Source organism: Alligator mississippiensis, chromosome 3 (assembly GCF_030867095.1).
Source record: "Alligator mississippiensis isolate rAllMis1 chromosome 3, rAllMis1, whole genome shotgun sequence".
Classification (NCBI taxonomy): Eukaryota; Metazoa; Chordata; order Crocodylia; family Alligatoridae; genus Alligator; species Alligator mississippiensis.
The window spans coordinates 19,722,546-19,744,588 of record NC_081826.1 but is presented as its reverse complement, the minus strand read 5'-3'; the positions used below and the strand labels follow the sequence as shown (position 1 = coordinate 19,744,588).

At 42.4% G+C, this 22,043-nt stretch overlaps 2 protein-coding genes across 7 annotated transcripts in view; one reads left to right on the top strand and one right to left on the bottom strand.

Annotated features, from left to right (window-relative positions):
• Positions 1 to 3,065: 3,065 nt before the first annotated feature.
• Positions 3,066 to 12,887, top strand: RNF139 (ring finger protein 139). Of its 2 annotated transcripts, none has more exons than XM_006262744.4 (2): positions 3,066 to 3,303; positions 10,790 to 12,887. In XM_006262744.4, the coding sequence occupies exons 1-2, from the start codon at positions 3,138 to 3,140 to the stop codon at positions 12,631 to 12,633; spliced, it is 2,010 nt and encodes a 669-aa protein (XP_006262806.4). In that variant the 5' UTR covers positions 3,066 to 3,137; the 3' UTR covers positions 12,634 to 12,887. The 2 variants fall into 2 exon arrangements, with proteins under 2 accessions (XP_006262806.4, XP_059579749.1); XM_059723766.1 differs by lacking the exon at positions 3,066 to 3,303 and adding an exon at positions 3,567 to 6,360.
• Positions 12,888 to 13,416: 529 nt separating this feature from the next.
• TATDN1 (TatD DNase domain containing 1) overlaps positions 13,417 to 22,043 on the bottom strand; it is a 35,808-nt gene continuing 27,181 nt past the window's right edge. For all 5 annotated transcript variants that reach the window (XM_059723779.1, XM_059723781.1, XM_059723778.1 and 2 more), the window contains 6 exons: positions 21,464 to 21,549; positions 21,309 to 21,349; positions 19,051 to 19,127; positions 18,095 to 18,165; positions 16,894 to 17,020; positions 13,417 to 13,712 (listed from right to left, as the gene is read on the bottom strand). In XM_059723779.1, the coding sequence (XP_059579762.1) occupies positions 13,610 to 13,712; positions 16,894 to 17,020; positions 18,095 to 18,165; positions 19,051 to 19,127; positions 21,309 to 21,349; positions 21,464 to 21,549 (505 nt within the window). In that variant the 3' untranslated portion in view covers positions 13,417 to 13,609. The remainder of the gene's footprint in view (positions 13,713 to 16,893; positions 17,021 to 18,094; positions 18,166 to 19,050; positions 19,128 to 21,308; positions 21,350 to 21,463; positions 21,550 to 22,043) is intronic.

Here is a 22,043-nt window from a genome sequence, read left to right as displayed (position 1 = left end):
ATTGCAAATGATCATCGTACGAGAAAAGCACAATTGCAAAACTGTAAATATCCAGCAGGTGTCATCTTTACACATCCTACCTATATTAATGCTGATTTCTAGAGTAGAATGCAAGCTTTTTTTTTTTACTTCAGCGATTAACAGCAGCAATTTTAGATATTGGGGCAAATTTTCAGAAATACGCATGCAAAAATGTATCTGCTCATTTGATCTGAGTCAATTTAGTTGCATTAATATACCTTAGGAGTTCATGTGGGTTGGAGCTGTATGTTACTGAGCTGTTCACAAACACGCATATTCACTCTGAAAATCCAGTCAACTGCTTTCTTCCCTTTATTTCCATCAAGACAATGCTCAAACAGCAGTGCAGGCTCTGATCCTGCAAGCTGTACTGTGAAAGCTGTACTGCAAGCTGAACTTGCACCACTGAGGATATTAATTGAAGTTAATGAGGTCCTCTGTGGGCATAGGATTTCACCTGCAGGGAACAATTTGCAGCTGATCATCAGTATAAATTATACTATATACCAATGAATATTTGCAATATATCTTGTACAGAATTATAGCTCATTATACATATTTATTTATACAATATAATTTATTATATTATATTTAGTCAGAACTATACATTTTGATCCCATTTATTTCTTCTTCAAAAGGAGCATTAACTGGATTTCATATACTTCATCTCAAGTCTGCTTGATTTACATTGCTCTTTATTTCAAACTGAACATGATTGCCAATATTATTATAAGTACCAGGCTTAGGAGAAGCTATAATTAAGAGTTTTAGTCATTTTTATGCCTACATTTTTGTAAAATTCTTTCTTGCCTGGCAGTAAATTTATTCTGGAAAGTTTGAATCATAATGGTTCAGCTATCTTCAAGGAAAAGCAGAATAAAAAATACACATATCCCCCAGTGAAACAAAAAACAAACCCGCAACTTCAGTTTGGCCTGGAACTAGTTCCTGTATTTACCCTAATCCAAGACAACGTTGCATATAAAATGACCCCCCCCCCCCTAAAATTTCATACATTTATAAATTTGTTACAATTTTCCATGTATAAAATCTAACTTTTGGAAGGACTTCTTAAATTCACCACTCTCCCCCCCCTCCAGCAGTGCAAGCAGCAGAAGGAAGGCAAGCAAGTGCAAGGGGCAGGAAGTGGGTGTACAGGTGATGGGGGAGTCAAGTGACCTGACCCCTACCCCTTCCTTCCTGCTGCCTGCCCTGCCTGTGTGCCTTTGCCCCCCATAACTGCCCCCCTGGCCACAGCTTACCCTCGGTTGTGGCTCCAGCTCCTGCCCAGGGCACTGAGCACAGGATAGCTCCAGTCTCCACCCAGCCAGGCAGTAGCTCTAGCCTTGGCCCCTGGACCGAGCTGGAGCTGCCACCCTGCAGCTGCCTGGCCCAGAAGAGACTGGATCCAGCTTGTGCCTTTCACTGTGCAGTAGAAATTGTTGTCAGAGATAAGGTTTCCTTTAAAAAAAAGTACTCTGTCCATGTGTGTTGGATTTTGAAAACCAATTCCTTAGCAATCTGCCTGTGTTTTTTCAGCTTTGTGAGGGTGCACAAAGCTTAGGGTCATTCAGAGGCAACAAAGTTGGGCCGGATCTAAATCCATCAAATTAATGGAGAGACCCCCATTACCCTGGAGGGCTGTAGATCAATGACAATATTTGAGGAGGGAAAGGTGATTTCAAAGAACACCTCTCTTTTACGTGATCTAGACACCGTGTGTCATTGATTGTATATAATCCCTCAGGAAATCCCACACAACCCACTAAAACAACGGTAACGCTCAAAGGTGAACGACGCGCTCAGAAGCAACCGTCCAAGTCTCCCGTGTCTAAACAAGCTTAGAAAACGTGGTAGTAAAAATACAGGCACGTGAAGGAAATTTTATGAAAATGGCCAATGTAGGCAGACTTCTGGGGCAGAGTATGGAAGATTTGGGATCGCAAATTAGATGAGTTACTAAAACCATGAAAGCAGTGCGGTGCGGGCGTGCTGGGAGGGATCATCCTTCCCATAACCGTATGTTGAGCCAGACTCAAACTGTGTAGTGCTAGATTCAGTTGAAAGCTCATCAGTGATCCGTTGCCACTAAAAACAAGCATACAGGTCTGGAAGAGAAGTACCCTCAAAAATCACTGACTGGTCATGGCTTAAAACAGGGGGTTTCAACCTTTTTTAATAAATGTACCCCTGGCAGCCAGCCACAGAGCAGCAGCGCAGGCTGCATACAAGCTTCCCCCACCCAGCCAGCCAGGCACTGTAGAGGGGCACTGCTGCCCTTGCCACCCCCTGGCCCCGCTCCTGGAGGTGGCGGCACAGGGTGGTGCGTGGCTTCCCAGGTACCCACAAGGGTACGTGTATCCATAGGTGATCGGTGCCTCCTGAGCCTGGGGGGGCACAAGATTGCCAACTGGGCGGAGGGTCCCCCAGCAGCTGATTGCCAAGCCAGTGGCGAAACTGGAAGTGCACTTTGTTTCGCGGCTGGTGCTGCCAGGGGGTGCGTGGGCACCCCCTACGCATCGCCAACGCCTGCACCCCTGGTCGACAACCCCGGTTTCAAACATTAGGGAAGTTTTACTAATGGAAAAGGCATCCTACCCAGTCCCGAGGGGGAAAAAAGGACCATCCATAATTAAGATATGGAAGGAAAAGGGATAAAAAAGAAAGGGACCAAAAAAAGGGGGAAAGGGAAAGATACTTTCTTGGGAAACTGTTAGAAACTTGTTAAATTTGCTTATATATTTTTTTTCTGCGTCCAAACCGAACCACTGGAGGAACTTCTTTGGAGCCTGGCAGTCGGGGATGGCAGCAGGTGGTGCAAGGCGCTCGGGACACGCTCCGACACGCCGGAGCTGCTGTCGGGCAGTGACGCCCCGGCCCCGGCGCTGGGACCTGGGAGCCGCGCAACACCGCCCCCGCGGGGTTTCCCGGGCGCGTTCCGGGGGCAGCAGGAAGCGGGGGGCGGGGCCTCGCATTGTGACGCGGCGGCCCCGCCCCGCCCCGAGCGCCGCGGGCGGATCCGCGCGGGAACATGGAGGCGGCGGCTCGGGCGCGGGGAGCCCGGCGGGGCCCGGGCGCGGCGGCGGCGGCGGGGCGGTAGCGCGGTCCGCGCGGCGATGGCGGCGCCGGGCCCCCCGTGGCTGGGCGCGCGGCTGCGGGCCGGGCTGGAGGTGGCGCTGCGGGTGCCCAGCCTCTTCCTCATCGACGCCATCTTCAACGCGGCGCCGCTGCCCGCCGGCTCCCGGGGCGCCGCGCTGCTGGGCGCGCTGCTGCGGCTGCTGGGTGAGCCGGGGGCGGGGGCCTGGAGGACACCCGGGCCGCGCGGGCCCCCCACAGACGGGCCAGGCCGGGCCGGGCCGGGCCGGGCCGGGCGGGAGCTGTGGCTGCGTCCCGCTCCCGCTGCCTTTGGGCCGGGCCGGGCCGGGCCGGGCCTGACCCCGCGAGCGCCTGCGGCCCGGGGTGTTGACATGAAAGGGGCATCTGTGTTTGCGGGCAGGAAACGTGTGCGGGGTGAGGGCAGGCCGCTGGTGCCTCGGCTTCAGGCACGGGTCGGGGTCGATTGACACCTTCCAGACTCGCTCAGTCAGAGACGGGCCAAGCTTTTGCAAGCAGCAGATCCTGTCATCAGATGGTGTCATTGAATCAGATGGTATCATTGCACCCCGTTTCACCAGATACCAGTTTTCTTAGCCGATGCTTTGCACGTCTGCTGACTTCGGCCTGACACTGCTGGGGTTTGGCTTCCCTCCCCCGACCGTGGACAAGGAGGGTCCGTCTCGGGTGCTGGGGCCCTGCTTCCGAGTCAGGCTGGGTAGCAACTGGCTGTGGAGTGGTTTCATGTTTGCAAGTACCGATTTGATAGCTCCCTGGCTCTTTTTTCTAGCTGGATAGTGCTTTTTAGGGTGTGATGGGTACTTTGCCTGTGTGTGGCCGGTGTAAATTGGTTGTGCGATTCACCCGTGTATGTAATGTATAGGAGCTGCCTGAATGCAACCAGTGTGAGAGGTGTGACAGCTGGCCTCTGGTGCATGGGTTTTAGGCAGACGTCGGGGTAGATCTGCAAAAGCCAGATACGACTGATACAGCTGAGTGCCCCTCTCTGCTCATAAGTCCAACAAGACTTTCACCTAGTTGGCTAAGCCAGGATGCAAGAAGCAGCTCGCTTCATCGGATACAGATTTAGTTAGCCAACAAGGTGAAAGTCTTGCTGGACTTGACTGATACAGCTGAGTGCCCCTCTCTGCTCATATTTGGCTTTGGGTCTTTTTTTACCCAGAGATATTGGAAGCATCTCTGATTCTGAGCCATAAATGTGACCAGAGTGATTGCAGGTCCCTGGTGTCTTGGTTTCCCAGTAGACTTGCACCTTATAGACCAGCTTAGAGATGGGAAAAGCCTTTTTGTAAGCAGCAGCTGGCTTCATCAGAGACCAATTTCAGGAGCTGAGAGGGGGCAAGCCTAGCCTGATTCCAGATAGATGCAACTCAGTGCCTCTCTGTTCATATTGGGCATCTGGTTGCGTTTTTACCTATAGATAAAAGGAGCATCTCTGTTTTGGGGCAATAAATGTCACTGGTGTGACCAGTGTGATGGCAGGCCTCTGGTGCCTTGGCTTCAGACAGAAGTTGGGGTAGATTTATACCTTAAAGACTAAATCAGAGATGCACAAGTTTTCATAAGCAGCACCACTTCATCAGATACTGATTTCCTTAGCCTGTGCGGTGCAAGTCTAGCCTGACTTCAGACTGACACAGCTAAGCGCCTCTACTCAGGTTTGACTCTGGGTCATTTTTTTTATCCGTAGAGAGAAGGAACATCTCTTTCTGAGTGATAGGGTCTTGCTGCATGTTCAAATTAAAGCTGGATGGAAAACAACTATTAAGTTGTTTCATGTTTGCAAGTACTAACTTTATAGCTCGTTGACTTTTTTCTAGCTGGATAGTCCTTTGCATGGTGCGATAATTACTTTGCATGTATGGCTGGTCTAAATTTATTGTGCGATTCACTGGTTAATTGTGTTAATATATGCAATGTGCAGCAGCCGCCTAAGTGCAACCAATGTGACCAGTGTGATTGCGGGCCTCTGGAACATTGACTTCAGGGAGAAATCAGGGCAGATTTGCACCTTACAGACTAACTAAACCAGAAACACATAAGCTTTCATAAGTAGCAGTCAGCATCATCACATACCACTTTTATCAGCCAACAAGATGCAAGTCTAGCCTGACTTCAGACTGACACAGCTAAGCACCCCTCTGCTCACAGCGGCTTCGGGTCTTTTACCCGTAGATTAGGAGCATCTCTGTTTCTGAGCTATAGGGCCCTGCTACACATTCAAATTAAAGCTAGATAAAAATTAGCTATGAAATGGCTGCATGTTTTTCAAGCACCAACTTCCTAGCTCCTTGGCTCTTTTTCTAGCTGGATAGTCCTTTTTATGGTGTGATAATTACTTTGCACCTGTGGCCAATCTAAATTTATTGCAACTTTTTCCAGCTGATTGTGTGATCATTACTTTGCACCTGTGACTGGTCTTTGCACATGTGGCTGGTCTAAATTAATTGTGAGATTCGTCAGTTAATTGCATAATATATGTAACGTGTAGCAGCAGCTTAAATGCAACCAGCATGACCAGTGTGATTGGAGGCCTCTAGCATTGTGGCTTTAGGTGGTGTTAGGCTAGATTTGTGCATTGTAGACTAACTAAATCAGAGATGCATACACTTGTAAGCAGCAGTTGGCTTTGTTAGATATGACATGGTGCAAGTCTAGCCTTCAGACTAATGTGGCCAAGTACCTCCCTCTGCTTATGTTTGGCTTCAGCTTGTTCTTTTACCCATAGATAGAAGGAGCCATCTACGTTTCTGAGTGATAGTGTTTTGAAAATATTAAGTGCCTTCAGATGCCAGTATGGGATGCCCTCGGACTGCCGCTTCTTACATTGAGGCGGTTAGAAAGACTCTGGGCTCAATGCTCTTTCCCCTAAAACAAGGAGGTTAGAAAGCCCTGACTTATTCCCTGTGTATGAGATTGTAGCTGGTGCGGGTAGCTTTGGCGCTGCTTCTTTCGCTTTGTGGAGGAAGGAGAGAGGATCTGTGGTTCCAGTCCCTTTCTCCGGGAGCACTGAAACGCTCTGATTTACTTTCACCTCTCCCACCCTTGCATCTCTCAGCTAGTAAAGGTGAAGCCTGAAACAGACCAAATGAGTGATGGTTTGGGGGAAAAATTCTTTTTGCATGTCTCAGTGAAGCACATTTCGGAGTCCTTCATGGCAAGAGAGAAATGTTTTATCAAATGCCTTGACATTACGCAGCTGAGGCTTGGTGGATATGTTGCTGGGTGAGCTCCATTTAACTGTGTAATAATAGGATTAAATAATTAAGGAGTTCTGCAGAACTGTATTCATATGGTAGCTTTTCCAAAAAAAAGTTTTGGGGAAGGAGCAGTGGTTTGTTTTATTTGGAATATTTACATATTAGACGGAAACACTTAACTGTGCTGAAGGGACTGGTCCAGTAGTAGATGACCTACTGACTGTTGGGGTTTTCTGTCTTTAGTGTATTAGAAACAGTTTAAGTAGCGAGGACACTCCCTTGGAGTGTTTGTTGCTCGCTCTCTTTAATCCTTCATTTCTTCAAATTAAGAAAAGTTTATATAGTCTGTGTTTGTAAACAAACACGGGGATCTTTTGAGTTATAGGTAAAGACTTGTTTTGCAGTTGATAAATATGCAACTTCAAGATCAACAACATACTGGATTCAGAAACATCCTTTCAATCATGCCATATTAAATGGGGAAAGTTTGTCTTAAAACTATTGCAGCAAAAGATAGGTCTGATTGTACTTGTAGCAACTTACTATTATTTTTCCTATTTAAAAAAAATGTAACTATGTATGGATCAGAGGAAAAGTGTTCTGGTGGAAATTTCACTGATACTTTGGAGGGAATTGCTGTTCAGCACTTCAGAAACACTGTTCCAGATGGCTCCGTAACAGCCTTGTTTTGCTTCAAAATTGTATAATAAACTTCTAATTTTATTTTTATGCAATAGCCTTGACTTTACTAAGATTATAGACATTAAGTTGGAGGAAAACTAAGCCTTAAAACTGTTGTGCAGTCTTTTTATTACCCTGTTGCTTCACCTCATTTTATCTCCCTAGTTACCTACTCTCTATCTCCTTTTGCTTCTAGCTAGGAGATCTGCTTGGGTGACACTGGTCTGTTGTTTTTAATTGCCACTTCAAAAAATAGTCTCTCTTCATATGAGTGAACTGATTTGACAGAGTAACTGGCAGCACTGCTAAGGCTGAGATTCAATTTGAAGGACAGGGTTGGGGGCAGAGAAGTTCAGTGGCAATTCCATGTGATTTTGAGTTAGAAACAACTATTATCTAAGGAGATTATATCCTTTTGACACAGCTCTGATGTAACTGAAGGTCAAACTCTGGATACCACATTGCCAGGAAGGCACTGACAAATTGCTGGGAGTTGAGAAATAATTTACAGTTGGAGAGTGGTTTGAAAGAGTAAAAAGATTGATTAAATGTTGAATACAGAGAGACTATGTAAATATTTAGTTGGGGAAGAAGTTACAGCCACAAAGAGAGGTGAAATAGTATGGAAAAATGTAGGTGGAACGTGAAGAAAATTGTCTTGAGCAAGATATATTAGGCTGTGCAGGATAGTTTCCCGAGATGAAATGGCAGAAGCCCCACTGTTTAGTAAATACTGCACAGAACAATCTTGCATTAGCAAGGCAATGGACTGGATAGGCAGGATTTGGCCGGGGGTGACTTGACATTTATGCAGTCGAGGATTTTGCCCATGTGGTGGCTGGCCTGTTGGGAAAAAGCAGTGGTGGAGCACAGGAGCCTGCCTGCCTTTTAGATCAGGATAATTTCTATTTTAGGAGCCTCTGAGCATTTGTGAACGCTCAGTGTTTAAAAATGACCTGTAATATGTAAATGCAAATAAGTTATTCTAGGCAGGAAGGGAAAGCCAGGTTTCCTGGCTATGTGTTTCAGAGCAGCTGAACAGGTGAGAAACTTGTATTTAGCGTTCAAGATATCACAAGAATGTGGATGCAAAAAATCATGTTCTTTGAGTCCTGCTAATGACTATGGGTAAACAGGAATCATTGATTCTTTCCAAGAGTTTGTACAAGAAATAGTAAATGAACTCATTCCTACCAGAAAGATAGTTCTAAATAATAATTTGGCTCCTAATACAAGACATTTCTTTAAAATTAATTATAATCTTGGAGTTAACTTCTTGAGTCTCTTCCTTAAGCTACCAACTTCTCCAGGTTAGTCCTTAATCTTGAGAAAGTGCCCCTGATATCAGCCAATATTGCTTAATGAATAGGTCTTGGTAAGATGTACAAATGTCTTATTTATACCTGTTGACATTTGATTCTTATCCACATCATTCTTGGATTGCTGTTTCCTTTTATACAGTCCCTCAACCCTGCTAGGATAATAATCATTGCCAACACTAGTAATGGAATGCAGTCTCAGCAAAGTTGATTGCTCCATTGTTTCCAAGATGCCATGTGAAATAAATACAAAACCACAGCACAGGAGTTAAGACTAACATTACTTTTGTAAAACTGTGGTATAAATACTTTGCAAGTAATGCCATCCTAAGGTTACTAAAAAAATTTTGCTTTAAAACATTTATTCCTAGAGGGTTTGGAATAATATAAAAAAGCAAACTGAATTGGTACTTTTAGAAGGCATATGTTTGTCCTTAAATAAAATAGATCTGGGATACCTTTGGATTATAGAACAGATATTGATAGCAACTTTTAGACTTGGTAAGAAAACATAATCTATCCAAACTTGTATGTGAATCAGTTTGAACGGGAAACTGCAGAATAAAATCATCCATAGACTAGACTCTGTTAAGTACGGTTTACATGATGACTTTGGATTCTTATTCCATTACCAGGATTCACTTTTGCCCATGGGTCTTTGCTTGTTTGCTTCCCCCAGCACTACCCTTTCTCCCCCTCCCTGCTGCCTTTGTAGTCAAATGTGCACGTGCTTCCACAGTATTTGATAAAGTGAGCTCTGCATCTCTAGATGAGCTCGAGGCCCTCCTCAGAAAATGGCAGTACAGACGAAATTAAACCAAAAAGGGGCCAAATATTTTGGACCCTATGGATTTATATTTGAAAGCTCTGGGTTTATCTTGGGAACCATATTTTGACACCTAATGGGCTAACATTGCACAGCACCCTGTGCCACCCTTCAAAGGATCTTAAAGTACCCTGATTGAGAATCACTGCTTCAGTCTATAAGGTGCAAATCTACCCTGCTTTTTACTTGACTTCAGCTCAACAAAACTAACTACATCTATAGAACAGTCTCCAAAGTTTCCTTCTTAAATCAGAAGGAAAAATAGGCTTTTAAATCTAAACTAGAAACATTTCTTTAAAATTACTCTAGGTACAAATCTAGGGCAGTGAGGAAACAGAACGTAAAACTTGACAGGTTTAATTTCTGTGGTCGTCTCCTGGCTTGCAAGGACACTGCATCTGTAATGCTTCCACGCTAGTGTTTCAGCCAGAGGTTTTGATCTCTGCCCCTGGGATTGTGAAATCCAAATGGGAATGGGGTAGAAGCACTGAAAAATGTTACCAGTCTACAAGCAAAGAACCTCATTCTCCTACTCGGTTCCATACCTTTCCATTCTCCAACTATTTCTCGGCACACCCTAAATGGTTACTGGGATAATTATAAAAATAGGAGACTGCAAATACTTTCTGTTTAAATACATGGATATCTACTTGAAAAGCTCAGAAGCCACTGCCCCAGCTATGTGACAGGAGATTGGTTTGCTGCCTGAGTCTCTCCTAGCCATTAGAAATATGTGGGTGCAGTAAAACTATAAACTTGAACCTAACTTTTCCATAGCTTCTTGCAGGCATGAATAAGAATAATTTGGGTAGTTATCATTTTTGTTTCATATCTTGGTAATGCCACACTTATTAGAAAAAAAATAATTGTTTCCTATCAGTTTAATTTGTTTGAGGTGCTTCATTATTTTGGGATGTGACAAAAACTTGACTTTTTGGAGTGATGCAAGTTGAGTGACCACAAAATAAAACCAGTTTAATTTAAGCACAAGTGGTTTTTAAATATAATTATTGCTCTACTTAATGGCCTCTAGATTTTAAATAACTTGATAAAAGGGGTTTGAATTGGGTTAATGGTCCCAGAGACTGAAGTCCTGTGTATGTCCACGGGGTCTGAATTCTTAAAATTCTGTGCCACCCCTGCACTGAGCACCTGTAACCTGTAAGGTGAATTGACTTGGATTAGACATGCAGGTCAGACTAGATGATATGATGACTCCCACTGGCCTCAGAATTCATATGCTCTGTGTCTCAATGCTGTCTGAAGCCACCTTCGTGAATGATGAGGAAAACTTGCAAGTCTCCACACAAGCTGCAAATAATGTTGATAGTAGTGGTAACTTATGCTTGTGGTATTTTTGCTTTGTAGGTGTTTGGTAAGTTCAAGACTACAGCAAAAGCAAATTAAAGTAGCCCTCTTCTGCAGTGGTGGTACCTCATGCAAAAATAAATAAATAAATGGAGGTTTAGAAAATAGTTTTATTTGCCAGTTTTATGGGACTGTGTAAAATGAATGCAAGTGACTGAAGTGAAAAGGAAGAGTTGAATAACTGTGTAGCTCAAAACTAATGAGATAAAAACATGTCCAGTTTCTACTGCATGCTAAATGATTTCCATCTGTTTTTTTAGGTGTCTTTGTATCCAGTGTGGTTCTGGTCTTGCAGCAGCGAGCACTTTTCAAGTTTTATATGATCACCTCAGCTTTTCTGCTTGCTGCAACTTCAGTATTGGTGAATTATCATGCTTCTTTGCACATAAACTTCTACAGTGCCTACTATACAGCAGCTTCTGGAATTCACTTCTTTCCTCATAAGGGACCCTCGCTATGGATGGCACTTTCTGTCCTTCAGCTTACCTTTGGAATTGGATATGTTACATTGTTAAACGTGCAGTCCATATATTCTCAACTAATCATACTGGATATATTGATCCCTATAATAGGATTGATTATTGAATTACCTTTTCATGTCAGACAAATTTTAGTTTTCACTTCAGGCCTGATTCTGACATTATATACCACAGTCATTTTAGCTATGAAAATTAAATGGTTCTATTATTCTGCGCGATATGTTTATCTCCTTGTAAGGCACATGTATCGCATTTATGGATTACAGCTATTGATGGAAGACACATGGAAAAGGATCCGTTTTCCAGCAGTATTGCGTGTCTTCTGGCTAACAAGACTCACAGCACAAGCTGTCATATTAGCGTATGTTGTCAGGATGGCAGAAACTGATACAGAAGAGAAATTCTACCTAATATCTTGGGAAAATTGTTGGGAATTAATTTGCAGTCTTATTATAAGTGGGTGTGATTCTACTTTAACTGTCTTAGGCATGAGTGCTGTAATTTCTTCAATCGCCCATTATTTGGGACTTGGTATTTTGGCTTTCATTGGATCAACTGATGAAGATGACAAGAAGCTTGGTTTTGTAGCACCAGTTTTGTTTTTTATTTTGGCTCTGCAGACTGGTTTAAGCGGGCTAAAGCCAGAAGAGAGACTAGTTCGCCTAAGTCGAAACATGTGCCTTTTGTTAACTGCAGTCCTGCATTTTATCCATGGAATGACAGACCCCGTGTTAATGTCTCTCAGTGCCTCCCACGTGTCGTCATTTCGCAGACACTTCCCAGTACTGTTTGTTTCAGCTTGCCTTTTTATCCTTCCAGTTCTACTCAGTTATGTCCTTTGGCACCACTATGCACTAAATACATGGCTTTTTGCAGTTACAGCATTTTGTGTGGAACTCTGCTTAAAAGTAATTGTTTCTATCACTGTTTATGTTCTGTTCATGATTGATGGCTATTATAATGTGCTGTGGGAAAAGCTTGATGATTATGTCTACTATGTCCGTTCAACGGGCAGTATTATTGAGTTTATATTTGGAGTGATCATGTTTGGAAATGGAGCTTATACCATGGTATTTGAATCGGGAAGTAAGATTCGGGCTTGTATGATGTGTTTACATGCATATTTCAACATATATTTGCAAGCAAAGAATGGCTGGAAGACTTTCATAAATCGTAGGACTGCTGTTAAAAAAATTAACTCCCTTCCTGAAGTAAAAGGAAGTCGATTACATGAAATTGATGATGTATGTGCAATCTGCTACCATGAGTTTACTACATCTGCTCGTATTACTCCCTGCAATCATTATTTTCATGCACTCTGTCTTCGGAAATGGCTGTATATTCAAGACACTTGCCCAATGTGCCATCAAAAAGTATATATTGAAGACAAAGAAAATGCAAATATCTCTAATAACAATGGGTTTGTTGCACCTAATGAAAATCCCATACAAGTTGCTGAAGAAGCTGCTGATGCTGAAAATGAACTAAATGAAGACAATGACAGTACTGGAAGTGAGGGTGAGGAGGAGGAGGAGGAGGAGGAAGAGGAGGAGGAAGACAATGAATGCTTGACACAACACCTGAATGAAACTCTAAATGTTGACTCTGATTCACTCGGTGATTAAAATGTCACTTAAAAATCCAGTGTCAGGCAGTTTGTTTAAAATTCAGTTCAACGGAATACAATTATCATTTATCCTTGTATGCTTAAGCACAACAACAGTATCTCAAAATATTGAGTCTGTGAATGGTGGTTGTTTACTGTGGTGTGCTACTGTAAATATACCTCTAATTACTGCTGGTCTCTTTCGTGACCACCTTAAACTTGTGTACATTATTGTACATGGAATAAAATGTTTTCACATGTTTTTAAAACAAAGTTGGACAAACACTTTTTAATTGTGATAATGACATATGCAGACCATCAGCTGTGCCAAAGACTGCAAGCTAGTAAATGCCCAAGTAGAGACTGGTGGGGGAAGGGTGGTAGCGTATAAATAAGTCACTGTGTGGACCTGGCAGGTATAAGCAGAGATGGACAATTCTGAACAACAACTTGTTGACAGCTCTGTTCTTCAATTTGTAGGTAAATTAGCCATAAATTGTAGAGCTGTTTAAAAACGGAATTTTAGGTTGGTAGAGAATTAAATATAGGAACAGCACTTACATATGTAAAACATGAGAATAAAATTGCTGTGCTTTCTGCTTGTTTAAGCAGTAAGGTGTACGGTTGATAAATGTTAAGCCATTTTACCTTTCAGCCCCAGTAAGATATTGAGAAAGTATTGCACATTCAGTAGACTTGCTTAAAGTTAAGTCTGAAATAACACTGGAAAAGATGACCAGACAGACTACCCTTGCGAGGGAAATGGCAGAGAAGCTGCCTGAACAAAATACAAACCAAAGTGTTTTAGGTTTAGGTGTTTATTCCTGCTGCTCTTAACCACAGGTTATCTCAGCATCTCAAGGAAAAAATAAGTGCTAAATACTATTCCCCTGGATGACATGCTTAAGATCTTGTAGACTTGACTATTGAAACCTCACAACAATTTTTGTTTGACTTGATAAAGTATGCAAAATGCATGTAAGATAAAACTAGCTTTACATACTTGAAAAGAAGACTTTAATAGCATTGTTGTATAAGGTATTTGCCAATTCAAGTGGGTCTTCTTCTCTTACTGTTGCCATTATCTCCAGTACTTGACTAAAAAGAGAAAGATTTCATATTTTGAGTAATATTACTACTGTTTATAGCATGTACATAATTAACTCTTCCAATCATTTGCAGTAATTTAGTTACTAAGAAACCAAGAAGGGAAGAATACTTCTAGTGAAAGGCTTTATCATTACTTCTGTTAGACCCCTTAAAGTTGCCCCCTGCTGCTCAGTGGTGTAGACTCATGTTTCAGCTTGAATTTTACTGGAACAGGGACTAATTAAACAGTCTTGCATCCCAATGAAAATGTGATTCTGTTGATTGTCCTTCTAAATGACCTTACTCTGCGTGTGACAGTTCTACCAGCCTCCCTTTTGGGATAAGTGAAGTAGATACCCCCTGTGGAAGTAAATATCTTAATTTATGTTGAGTATAGTTGATTCACTGGCTCAGAGACTGTTCATTCCTGTTTGTGATCCAAACTGAAGTTCTAGTAGAAATACCTTCAAAGAGCAATATTGGTGCTCATACATTTATCCTGCGATTACAAGCTGTAGCTATAAAAAGAAATCTAACTCACAGAGACCTAACCTTCACTAGCTGAACTATACCATTAAAGGCCTGTAGTCCAACCATGTTTTTTGGCAGTATCTCACTCTTCTACGTTTATGGCCATAACTTTGTCTCTTAAATAGTTAAGGCACCTTCATTTTCACTTACCACATTTCAACTTAAGTAAAGTTAAAGCCACACTGAAGTAGCCAATTTAATATTTGGTCTTTATCAGTTTACAGCTGACTAATATACAGGATATAAGTTTGCTGAATGCTATATGATGATATTAAAGGACCACTGACTTCAAAGCAACAGTTTAAGCCAAGTCTTGTACCTCTTGTTACATTTAAATGACTACTATTACTGAAATTAAATGTTTTTTCTAATATCTGCTTCAGCTATAATTAAAGTGCATCTGTCTCTTATAATACTCTGGATGGAAGCTTATGCTTCCCCCAGGATGTGTAAACAGGAGGTTTAACAGTAAAAAATGCAAAGGTGCAACAGCAGAGCATCTGCATGCAACCAGGGAAAGATGGGCCCTACAAGACAGCATGCACAGGGAGCAGAAGAGATCTTTACAAATTACATGCATAATGATACATAACTGTCATAAAAAAACATTTCAGCCAGTCAGAAATCACTGATATTCCCTGAAGGTTTCATGCTGCTTTTATGTTTTGTTTTGTTTTCAAAATGTAAAATACATGAAGTTCAGAGACTCCTCTAAAACAGCAGCTGGAAACCGTTTTTTTCAGGCCACAGGCTGGAATGACTCAAGTCAGGTTGGTGGAAGAAGGCAAGTGCTAAGTAGGATCGACCCATGGCTGCTTCTGCCCATGGTGATATGGGGAAAGTACCTGTTGCCAAAGCCTGTGTCTACAGACCCTAGGCTACCCCAACCTCTGCTATAAACTGTTACTATTCATAGTTTCTGTAACTTTAATGTTGTCTTTTCAACCTACACTTTTTCAGAAGCCTTTAAGTGGTGCTGATTTTTATGGAGGGTGAATCCCTTTGTACCTAAAGAAACTATGCTGTGGGTTACTTGCCAAATTCTTAAGATTATTTACTAGTTGCATCCAAAAGTTTTAAAAAGTTGTCTTTAAAAAGGTAAATTTATGTAACCTTTCATAGAAGGAAGCAAAAAAGCAGAGGCTGTTTTCTGACCAGGTGAACCGATTTCACGTTTGGTTTGGTTACACATGTATTTATGTTTTTGCAAACTTGTTGCTGGGCTGAAATTGAATTAAAGTCATTTATAACACAAGGAGAGCTTTTCATTTAATTTTTTGTGCTGGTGAATGGAAGCATCTAATATGTCAGCCAGGCTTTAACAATGGGACCAAATTTCAGATTTCTGATATTCAGTGATGATAATTTTTAAAACAATCCCCTATTCAACTACAACAAGAGATTCATTTGCTATTTTTTTCCATTCATGCAAGTTTCACAGGAGAGAAGTCCACAAGCACCTGAAGAGTTTTCCCTCGTTTGAGGCATTTGTGTTCATCTTCAATCCTCCCAGTCAAACTTGATTTACTGCCCTTAGTCTGTGGTTGGTTTTTTGCTTTTTACACGCAGAATGGAGCCGCTGTGATCCTAGTAAGTTTTAGATGGCTGCTGATCCGCAGGTTACAGATACACCAGCCTGCTGGCAGGTTCTGAAATGGGCTTAGAGAAACAAGCTATTCCTGCCTACGTGTCATGCCGCTCCCTTTTCTTCCAAAGGTATGACAAATGTGCCTCATGGCACACCTATTGTAAACACTACCACAGCTGGAGCAGCAAAGAGGCTGACGGTAGTTGGGTTCTTAGTTCTGTTTGGGTAATGCTATAGGATGGGTCACCAACATTTTGCAGTGAGTTATGCTTTAATTGACCTTCCAAGCACAGGCTGCTTCCAACCCAGCCCACCCGCAGTCACCACTGTCTGTCACAGTGCTGCCACGTCCCCCTGCTGCCTGGCTGTCACACCAGAGAACTCCACTGCATTCATAATGCCACAGAAGCCTCACAGCTCTGTGGGCTGCAGGTTGCCAACCCCTGCATATAGGCGAATTTTTTATTTTGGTGAGGAAATTTTCAGTTAGGGGAAGGAATGCACAAGGCTACAAGATAAAGACTTAATAGCAAGGGCCTGGGGTTTTCAGTGGTTTTAAGCATTCACTATTGCTGAAGCTCAGAACCTTTGCAAATAAGCTGCTTACGCAATTGGTGAAATACAGCAAAAGCTTTGTTATCCAGCACTCATGGGAAATGTGGGGTGCTGGATAACCAAATATGCCAGTTACCAGAGAGGCCCGAACAGGCATCTTTGCCTTTTCGGGCAGCTGCACCTCCCTGGCATCAGTGGGCCAGGGGACGGGGCGGGGCCCCACGCAGGCTGCTATGCCCTGGGCCGTGGGGGCTCGGCCGCGCAGGCTGCTTTGCCCCAGGCTGTGGGGGCTTGGTGAAACTGTAGTGCCACGGTGGGCACTTCCAGTTTCACTTTTGCCAAATTAACCGGCATGCCAGTTAATGGAGCGTGCCGGTTTGTAAGATGCTGGATAACATGGCTTTTGCTGTATATCTTTACTCTAGATTCAATAACCTCATTAACGTTAAGCCTCCTAAATTCAATATAGATAAACCTTCTTCAAAACTCTTTAAAACGTAAAAATGATGCACTTACATTATATGGCAGGGTTCATTTCTGTCCTTCAAGCAGTGTCCTATTTCCCACTTCTTTTTTGTGGGAAATGTAGTTTTTATAAACTTTGATCCAGCATGAGTATTTTTTATTCCACACCATGGGGCATCTAGTTAAATCAAAGGTATTAAAAAGCAATGAAATCATTTGGTAATTGCATGTAATTGTTAACTTTACTGTCAATTAATACAGTTCCTCCTTCCATAGGAAGGCCTCTGAGGGCTTCAGTCTAAGTGCACTCCCCTCCTCTTCCCACAGCAACGGTATGATTAAAAGACAGATATTTCTTGTTAGTAATATTCTAATTAAACTCATTCTAGCTTCTCATCCCATCTTATATTTTCTACATTTGTAATATATTAAAAAATCATCCACTCTACCTAGCGGTTATGTAATGGAAAAAATAAGAGAACTGCTATGATGAGGGCTGCTAGTAAATAATACACTATGTATGGCCCAAGGTGGAGTATGTACACGTTATACAATACTGTTGGAGATAAGAATCCCTGACTAAATTCCCATGTTTCATTTCAAATCTTGGCAGGGGAGGAGGGAAATGGGGAATCAAATTTACTGTCAACTGAGTCCTATGAAAATCCATATTTAATGGTTCTGTTTACTAGCAGTTAAAGTAAATGTGAACAGACATAACATGTGCTAGAAGGCCAATTTAAAATCACAGTTGATTATTCCAGGAGGTATTTTTCAGGCCTTTTTCACGTTGTTTTACTTAATTACATGCAATTTCTTGTTATGTATCGTAGTGTGGTGCTATTATTGCCAAATGGGAGGGGCTTAATTAAAATCTTTAGCATAACATACATTTGGCATATCTAAACAGGGCCACACTTTTTAAAGGTACCTGGGAAGGTACGAGCCATCCAAGTGTCAGCCATTTTTATCTCGCACACGTTTACTCATTCACCAAGCTCAGGATTTGATAAGGTAGCCTATGCTTCTTCTAGCAGAAGACAGCTGGAGCCTCTTATTGAGCACTGAATCAGGCTTTTTGGACAAGAGAATAATTTCATATTCCTGGCCCTTGTTGCCATGGCACATTTGTGTCTCAACTCTGTTCTCTATACCTACTGCAAAACAAGAAAACCCTAATATCTAATAGGTTTCAAATTATGATCTAGTATTAAAGCAAGATGCAGTACAATCCATCTGGACAGCAACTTACCTGTCTCGATCATTAATCTTTCACTAGGAATTGATTTCAGCGTTTCTAAGTTGGCTTCTGTTTTCAATGAACTATAAGATCATAGAAATAAGGAGTAAATTTGGATTTAAAATCACTATATTTTAATACTGTGACTGTTCAAACTACACTTAAGCTTATACATGGCTGGAGTTGTTCTCTCAGAGTCTCAAAAAGACTCATCATTTTTAGAAACTAGCTACCATGTTGGCTGACTGCTTTATAATTATTTTGCTCACAGAAACTGTTTTCTAGCAAAAGTGGTTTCTTAAATTTACTTAATAATGTGCAGCTATTATTTGCTTTAACTTGCATAAAAGCTCTTAATTGTGAACTCAAGACACTTGCTAAAAGTGGCAACCCTAGGAAGGCCAGGGGGGTTGTACACTGTGCCAATCCTTGTTCCAGAAACTCACAATCACTCAGACCTGGTAAAACACATGGAAGCCTCTGCAGGGTTTCACTTGGCTCCGTCTAGCAAAACAAACTGAAGGAAGCTTGAGCCCAGATACATTTAACATTTCGGTCTCAATCAGATGAATATTATGGTTTCTGCCCAACCATTGGTAGAACCGGGTGATCAGATTACTTGTGGACTAGGTCAGGTGGTTTACAGGTGGATATTTAGTTTCTCTCTTGATAGTTTCCTCCAAAATACCAGCACTTCCAGCAATCAACAGCCTCCTTTATGTACACATAGCAGCATGAAAGAAGGGGTCAAGGCATTACCTCAATGAACTACTGGGAAATGTACAGTATTTGACAAAATACCTTTTGGCAGCTAACAGATTTACTTTAATAAGTGCATGTCTAAATGAGCATACAGATGATCATGAAGACTCTAATAAGCACTGAAGACTTAACCATATTTTTTTAAAAGGCATTACAGTTCAACAGATATGACATTTTAAAATCAGTTTCATTTGAAACGAACTTACCAACCATTTATACCAATATAGAGATCCAAATCAATTATAGCAGCTGCTTCTTCCTTTGTGCCATCAAATGAATGTACCTAGAAAAATGTTTATATATTTTATCATGTGAGAAAAACCTATAATCCAAAAGGAAGATACGGTTTCTCAGTGTAATATAAAAACCATGACGATGCATAATTATACGTAAGTGGATTACACAGTCAATGTGGCTTAGTTGATAGTACTTCTGCTTTTGGGAAAGAAAGTCACAGGATGAATTTGCCAGAATTGGGGGTCAAACACTAGGCTGAAGACAGAACATGACAGATTAACAGTGTTAGTGTCTGTAAATGTGCTGAGGAAAGGCCTGCCTGGCCTGCCTCTCTCTTTTAGCTGAGGATTTTGGTTATAAACTAAAAATAACATGAAAGAGGTTTTTAAAAAATAATTAAAAAAAAAATTTCTCTCTAGTAGCTAGTAATGCAGGACCTCAATTCCTGCAGGTACTGACTCATGGAAAATTACATCCAGGCACAGTTTGGAGAAATGAACAAATGCAACAAATGGAAAGTTAAAAATGAAGATGTATAAAGTTCTACCACAAAGTTTGCAGCTTGTCAAGTAACTGCTGATGAGCATTTCCTTCCAAAAATCTCTTAGGCAGTAGTGATGGTAAGGGCAATGATGAGCAGGGATTGGGTTTTCCATTTCAGATGGAAAAACAGAGTAAAACGCAGATTTCTCATTTTAGTAGAGAAACCCACAGCTGTTGCAGTTTTGCCACAAGCCCTTTGCAGGCTGGCAGAGTGCACATGCACGTGGCTGCCAGGCAGCCTGGAGAGCAGCTCCCACCGGTAAGTTGGGGGTGGGATTGAGGTCCTCATAGGGAGGGAGGAAGGGAGAGAGTTGGGCAGGGCTGGGGATCCTGCCCAGCTGGGAACTGCATGGGGCTTGGGGCCCAGGACCTCAATGTATGGCTCGAGGGCCCCAATGGGGAGCAGGATGGGGCTGCGGGCAGCTCATCTTGGGGGTAAAGGGGTCAACTCCCCACTGCTGCATACACTCCCAGGCAAAGAGGGGGGGCTCAAACCCCCAGATCTGTGTGCAAGGTGGGCACAAGCTATGCGCCCAGGCTCCCGCCCTGCAGCCCTCCCCACAGTGTGCGTGACCAGGCACTGCACAGCAGAGTGTGGCTGTGCAGGAAGGCTGCTTGCCACTGTGAGCTCTGAGCTGCTCTGATGTGTTTCCCATGCCCAAACCCATGCCGCTGCTCCCAGTCATGCAGAGGAAGTGTGGCCAGGGCAGCACGGAGCTCGCAGTGACAAGCAGCTATCCTGCGTGGCCAGATTGCACATGCTGGGCTGCAGAGGCCCCAGGGGAGGGCAGCAGGGCAGAAGCCCAACTGCGCAGCCCGCACCCACCCAGCACACAGATCTGGGGAGCCATGGGTCCCTCTGGCCCCACCAGAAGCATGTGTAGCAGCGGGGAGCCAGCCCCCCTACCTAAGCCTGCAGCAGGTGGGGAGCTAGGCTCTGCTCCTTTCCAGCAGCCACCGCCTCTTGCCAAGGGCAAGGGACTGCAAACCCAAGTCCCAGGCCCCAGAGCCCTGGCAACTGGGGGCCCCCTCCAGCAGGACCAGGGGGAGGGGCAGTTGGACTGTGGGGGCCTTTAATTTTAATCAAAGATTTTGGGGTTTTATTAGAGAATTTGCATTTTTTTTTAATCAAGGAAAACCAGGATCCCTGATGATGAGACAGGTCTGGAGTTATGCAAACATAAACCTTACTTTAAAAGTCTGACTATGTTTAGTGGAATGGTGTCTCAGCACCTGGTGTCTAAAACATGCTCTGATTATGTTTTTAGCACTTCACTCTTATATACAGCTCAGATTTTTGTTAGGTTTCAGGTTGTGGGCAGGATTTGTATAACCTTTGGGATGACCACAGCTATAGAAACTGCAGAGCTGGGAAAGGGCCAGCATATGGTAGAAGGTGCTTAAGCTGCACTTTTGCCAAGCCAAAGAAAACTGCTACTGTCAGCAAAGAGTCTCTCTCTCCCTGACCTATCCTTTTATCTTGCATGAAATTGTTGGATAAGCAATAGGAGGAATAAAAAAAGTGAAAGGGCTTGAGAACCTGTTATTAACTTGACGTGTTTTAACGGTGTATCAGGAAATCCAATTAGATTATATTATGAACAATAAGTTACAAGGGGCCAGTACTGAAAATAATCTAAAAATATTAGATTGAATATAGTTTAGAAGGTTAGTTCATACTTACCACTCCTCCCACACACCTATCTCTGTTTCTTCTCATGATGTCTGTGAATTAAAAAGGAACATTAGCAAAACTGCTTGACAGAGGGCCAGTGAAAACATGTTTTTCCCCTCAGAATTAGTCTTTGGCATTACTTTAAAACTGTGAGTGAAACCCACCTAAAAATTCAGCATGTGAATTTCTACAATGGAGAAACACTGGTAATTTTGTTTGTTCTGACAGGTCAAATTGTTTTTCAAAGTATCTGTAAGAAAAAAAAATACAAAAATGTAGTGCAAGGCTGAATAAATAGCTTAAGTGATATAACAGCAGAATGGAGTTGTTATGCATATACATTCTTATCCACAAAAATCAAGACAAAATGGTTCTCTCTCAGACATTTTTACCTGTGCAACAACTGGGCTTTGCTAGGGCAGCTTAATACATTAAGTGATCTATTTTGGAAATCAGATAAGTAGTAATCAGGACTTTATGTTGGCCAGCTAATAAACTGGAAGATGACTCCTTTTTACCTTTTTGCCCCTGCCACCCCCAGGTTTTGTTTTTCTTTACTTTTTTTTTAAATTTTGGCAAACAACTAAATTTCCTTTAGGGAACTTTTAAACCCTAAAAAACTTTAGGATTAAATTTAGCACAGTTGTGGCAATTCTTCCCAAAATTTCAGGAATAGGTAAGGAGAGAGATTATGAGGGTACCACTGACCCAACGAACCATCAGAGAGTAAATGTGGTTTACTAA